General features: G+C 30.4%; 1 protein-coding gene across 1 annotated transcript in view; it reads left to right on the top strand.

Annotated features, from left to right (window-relative positions):
• The first annotated feature begins 448 nt into the window (after positions 1–448).
• The window catches only part of LOC105226980 (cuticle protein 16.5), a 28884-nt gene continuing 23003 nt past the window's right edge, over positions 449–6329 (top strand). Inside the window, exon 1 of the mRNA XM_029550497.2 lies at positions 449–645. Coding sequence (XP_029406357.1) covers positions 634–645 — 12 coding nt within the window. The 5' untranslated portion in view covers positions 449–633. The remainder of the gene's footprint in view (positions 646–6329) is intronic.

Here is a 6329-nt window from a genome sequence, read left to right as displayed (position 1 = left end):
CCAACTTGCCAGTGGAAAAGCGTTTGTTGAAAAATCGTGCAGCGATGGCGGCAGCCGTTAAGCTGGCTTTTGCATTGTGTACAAATATAAACCATTGTTGTTGTTGTTGCCAGCGATATTTTCGACTTTGTTGCACTTATTAACTTTGGCGCGGCAAATGTTGCTAGCTATTGTTGCTGCCTGTTGTTGCTGATTTGTAGAGCGACGCAGCTTACGCGCCTTGCTTTGGTTTTTGCACCGGAAAACTAAAAGAAAAATAACTGAAAACAATGAAAACCCGTTTGGCTGCCACAGATACAGTTTCCAATACTTTTAGTTGTTGTTATGCTATATGTTTGCTGTTGTTGTTGCGCAGCTGAGGCGACGCCAGCTGCTGGTGGCTGATGCTTCCACAACTTTATGGCCCAAGCGTATAAATAAACGCAAAGAATACGAAATTGAAACAGTTTTTAGTGCGTTTTTGAAAACGTTTGATCACCGCAAATCGTTCGCCGAAGTGCCCAAGTGTTGCCAACAAGCGAAAGTTTAGTCCCAACTCGCCCGCCCGTCAAAAGTTGCCAGTGAAATCTTTTTTGTAATTTAATTACACGCTCGTAAAGCAGCACAAGCAGTTTCGAAAACAAAATATATAAAATGGCTTTCAAGGTATGCAAGCGAAAGTGTTGTTGCTTTGTTTTTGCTTATTATTTTTATTATGAAAGGACTTTTTAAGAGGACTTCAAAAGCAATAAAAAATTGTTTTTTGTATATATTGAAGTTGTGTCTGAAAAGGATACGCGAAGGTTTGAAAGTGTTTTGGCAGATATGAGTTTGTCAAAGATTGAAGAAAAAGAATGTTTTCGTTGTATTTTATTATTTTTGTTGCTGATAAGTGCCTAAAAAGTTCTTTGGTGGGTTGAAAGATCAGTTTTGGTGCTTTTTCGTTGTGAATGTGCTCAAAATTTAATATTAGTTTTTAATAAAAGTTTTGATTTTTTATAATTTCATGGATTTTGCGACTGTATCCTGCTCAAAGCTCTGTCCGAAACTCATATTTACTTTTTTGTGAACCAATTCTTTATGATTCTAGCGATGTGATGAATCTATTACTATATTTAAAATCCGGAATACTACCTACTTGAAAGGTCAGAATATTGAAAGTAAATGCTTTATTTTGTTCCTTGTAATGTTAGGTTAGGTTAGCTGGCTAATGGGGATCACACTTTGACCGCTAATACAGTCCTTGGTGTAGTCGGTTAAAAAATGTTGTAGTTGGTTATTAACTTTCGTTAAAGTGCCTTGAACCTTTCGCAGCTTTGCTAAGATACTTTTTTTTTCTATTCCCATATTTCACCTGGAAGTGTAAAAGTATGAGACCTGAGGCATTTTAACCTAGAACTTCATACATTTTTTTCATCAAATATCCTTTCCCAACCCATTTTTCTTTAACTTGAACAGTCTATTGCGAGAAAGAACTCTTTATACTATACCTACTCAAAGTCAAGTCAAAGTTTGGTATTTCTTTTTCCATCGGACCTACTCTGTTCAACTTCATTTCATCAGTTCATTATATACAACTTAACTTCACTTCCAATCGATGAAATGTCATGAAATTCTCACTGGACAATCGATAAAGATAGCAGATTCTAGCGCATCAGTCAACATATAGATAGCGCCACGAAGGAGCGCCAGATTCAAAAAGTCCTGTTTACTTTGGAACCCTCCTTATATTCTATCCTATCTTAGGCACCTTTGAAAAAAAGTTACCGAAAAAGGGTTGAATAAGTAGCTAAATTTTCAAAGACCTAAATATTAGCAGCTTCTTTGGGGGCATCTCGTATGAATAGAACAATTTGAGTACACAGTGAAGTTCGGGTGGTAGTTATTGCTTTCCTTTGATTGTAGCGTGTAAGTAATTGTCGCGGCCCGGGGCTTATATCTGTTCCAGAAAGTATTCTAGTATTTTCTATAAGCTTGTTGGGCTGCTTAGGTGACCAATTGTGAATATTTGCCTGATTCTGATCAGGTATAGATATCAAAACTCTCAGCTAAAAATATCTTCTAATTTTTGAAACAGTTTTGGAATTCGCTATTTTTAATGTTAAATGACCTGTGACACTTTGCAATTTTTCAAACTTGTCTATTTTTGAAAATTCTAAAATAGTTTCTGATAGAATCTGATTATTTCATAGAATATTCTAACATCATTTTTCATGTTCATTTTCGTTCAAGTAAAATGAATAAAATATATAAATCTAATCTTGGCTTCCCATTGTCGATTTTCGTACCATATCATGGCCTATCCATCACCCAATGTAAGGTGATTATTTTAATGCAGTAATAACTACAGAAATCAGGTTCACTAAGGTTAGGTTAGGTTAGACGGCTTATCTAGAGAGATCGAACGAGAACTGCTATATCTAGTCCTTTGTGAAGACATAAAGAAGAAGAACTAACGTGTTCGAACTCATCAAATAGGCTCCTCTAGATTTATGTAGAAAAAATATACAGTCGAACTTATGTTCCAATATCTGCCCATTTTAATATGATTATTTTAAAAACATGCATAAGTTCGTGCTTTTGAGAAATTTCTCACATCATATATTTTTCTCTCATTGAAGTCCTTAGTACTTCTCGTTATTCAATTGAACCACATGGTAGAAAGGCATGTATAGTGGGTTTAGGAGGCCATTGTGAAATCACCTGACTCTCTTATGATGTATGTATCTTCAATACAAAAAGTTGTATATGATCCTTCGGCAAGAAACCTTCTAACAATAGTAGTGATTTTTTTTCTATGCAAAGCATTACGTTTCCATAGAAGTTGTTCTATAGTATTTCTAGTTTTTGTACAGGTATCTCTTGAGTACTTCTTCAATATTCAATAGGCGTTGTATAGAATTTCCAGTCTGCCAGTTAGACTGTGACCTGTTAATAATATGTTATATATAATGAATGTGCGGCACCCATTCCATTCATTCCACTTTTGTCTGCTTGTTGAGCAAACTAGGGATTGACACCACCGAGATCTAGCTATATCTATTACTTGTTTGTTGATTAAATATCTATGTACAAGTAGTCAAAGGCATATACATATACATATGTATTCCTCTTTTTCGGAGTATAATTGCAGTGTGGTACCCGCTCAAGAAATATCACTATCTCCCGGAACTCATTGCAGTTTTATGAAATAGGTAGGTTTTATCAATAGGTCATAGATCATGGCATTTTTTCACTATCTTTTATGAAGTCTTAAGATACTTTAGTGATTTCAAAGCCGCTTGGCTATCTGTATATATGTATAAATCTATTTCTTCTTGTGAGTACACACTTTGTCAGCACAAGAACGCTTTATTGAATTGCTGTGAACTCCGTTTAGAAGCCACTGCAGTGGTCTGGTAGTCGGAAAGCGAGTTTGGCGTCTAATTTTGCTGAACAAACAGCACCTACGTACACCCTATTATCTACTTTGGACATATGTATTTGTAGAAATATTTATGGCTGTCTGTCCACCGCACTCCTATCCCACAATTCTCTGGCAGGGAAGGCATTATTGGACACCGAATTTAGATGTGATTCTGAAGCATTTCAAAAACTTGTGGTATTTTGGGTAGGAACAAATTGCAAGACAGTTTTCACAGTTCACTGTTCTGCTTGAGTGTGCATTAACTTTAAACATTTTATGTTTCATTTTCTTGTTTAGAGACCTTAAACATTAATTTAACGCCAACAAAAAACATAAATTTTTGTATTTAATATAATATTTTTATCCCTGAATAATACCTCATCGACATTAAAATACGTTATTGCATTATTCCATATATAGTTTATAAACAAGTAATGCCTGCCTTCACATGAAAAAATACTTACTTCAATATTTATTTCCTACTTTTCGCTGAATTTTGCTCCCATCTCTTCTTTTTTCCGCTCTCTGTTCAAACACGTGGAATATTTTGAATGCTTTAATTCTCATGCACTCCTTATGCTATAAAATGCAATTTTCAGAAAAAGTATGCTTGTGTGGAAATGAGGATACAAGCAGAATAATAATAAGTAAAGGAGAAGTTTTCCACCGGGTTAAAAATACACTGCAACGTAACTCTAGGTATATATTTCTATAAATACATATGTATAAATGCCGTCATATGTGTTTATGGATATGTACGATATAAAATACTGTTCACGGGTTTTCAATTGCTGCTTCAAGCGTAAACATGACTTCGGTAAAGTTTTCGGGAAGTATAAATGTGATTTTCATAACTTTTTCAAGCCATAGCTAAGGCTGGGCACCTATTGCATCGAAGCAAAGTTGCTATAAAAATTATAGTAAATCACTAAAATTGTTGTTTAAGATGCATTTATGTATGAAAACGTTAAATGGCATTAAAATATTATTAATTGGAATAAAATCTAAGAAAATAAAGTAAAAACAAAGATTATAATTATTGAAAAAAAAATAAATTAATTATAAAAATATATATTAAAAAAATTATTAAAAAAAATTGTTATTAAAAAATAAAAATAAAATCGTTTTTTAATAAAATTTAAATTAAAATAACTATTGCTTAAAAAATTATGTATGTAGTGAAATTGTAAACTAAAAAATAAATTTTATTAAAAAATTATGTACATACATATATTTAAAAACAAACAAAAATTTTCAGTAAATAATTATTAAAAAAAAAGATTTTAATAAAATTTTAATATAAATCAATTATTGCTTAAAAAAAAATAATTATGAAAAAATAAAAAAAAATAAATTATAAAATAAAATTGTTAATAAAATTAAACTTTAAATAAATTACAAAATTATATAATTATAAAATATATAGTAAAAAAAATTATTATTAATAAATAAAAAAAGTCTTTTTTTAATAAAATTTAAATTTAAATAAATTATTGTTTAAAAATTATATAGTGAAATTATAAACTATGAAATAAATAATATTAAAAAATTATATATATTTAAAAACAAACAAAAAATTTTACAAAATAATTATTAAAAATAAATTTTAATAAAATTTTAATAAATGTAAATCAATTATTGCTTAAAAAATTATGTAGTAAAAAATTTACTAAAAAATACATTTTATTAACAAGTTATTTAAATTTAAATTAAAAAAAAATAATTTCTCTATTTTCTTTTGAATGAAATTGAACTCTAAATAAATTATACAAATATAAAATATATAGTAAAAAAATTAATATTATTGAGAATAAATTATTGTTTAAAAATTATGTAGTAAAACTTAAAAAGAAGTAAATTTTATTTAAAAAATTATATATATTTAAAAAAAAATTTATAAAATTGAATTTTAAATAAATTATATAATTATGAAATATATGGTAAAAAAAATTATTAAAAAGAATTAATAATTTTTATAATAAAAAAATTTATTTTTTTTAAATAAAATTTAAATAATTTTTTTTATAAAATTATTTACTAAACAAATTTATTAAAAAATAATTTAAATTTTATTAAAAAATAGTTTAAATAAATTATTGTTTATAAAATTGCAAATTAAAATTCCTGCTAAAAATTTTTTTATTTTGAAATAAATATTTTTGTGGTCACTCTTCTACTTCTAGCAAAAATTCCCAATAGTGCTTTACTCAAGCACAGAGTTGTATTTTCTTTAAATATTGCTTCCCTTCACAAGTCTGTATAAAAAAAAACTTTCCAAAATCATGTATAATTCTTCATACAAAGTCAATGCGGCAGGCTGAACATTTTCCATTGAAGATTTTAAATCAAAAAGCCAAGAAAAGTATACTTCAAACGAAAAACTTTGTAAATGCAAACGCACACACATACAAACATGCAAGTATTTTGTTGCCCTTGCTTCGTTATACAAGTAAGTCCTTTAACAGTTTCTGAAGTCAGCGAACGCGCTTCCCTGCAGTTGTTTTCTTAATGCTGCGTGTTGTTGTTTTCATAAAAGTTTTCGCACATTTTTTCCCACTCATTCGCCGCTCACTCACTCGCCGGCTGTTTGGCGAAAGTTTATTTTGAGCTGTTTACTCGCGAGTACTGCCATTTTCTGTGTCGTAATCGCGGCATCTTTCCGTATTTCATCCAGCGCAAATTCTGCTTGCTGCTTTCTCGTTCTCGCTGTGTTTACCTTCGCAGTGCTTTAAGTCAGTGCAAGCGCAGTTAGCTCTTCTTCTTCTTCTGCGCTGCGGGCTTAAGTCAATTCGTGTACCAGTTAATCGCATGTTGAATATTTTTAGCTGCAACGCAGCAGCTGCGCTCGTGAGTGATTTTCTAATTAAAGAATCTTACTGCTGTCACTTGGAGACGCTTTGGTGGGGGGGTGAGTTTAGTAGTGCAACTTCTTTAAAAACTTTGT

This window comes from Bactrocera dorsalis, chromosome 4, assembly GCF_023373825.1.
Source record: "Bactrocera dorsalis isolate Fly_Bdor chromosome 4, ASM2337382v1, whole genome shotgun sequence".
Classification (NCBI taxonomy): domain Eukaryota; kingdom Metazoa; phylum Arthropoda; class Insecta; order Diptera; family Tephritidae; genus Bactrocera; species Bactrocera dorsalis.
Note: the sequence above shows the minus strand (reverse complement) of the source record. Positions and strands in the feature narration are given on the sequence as shown.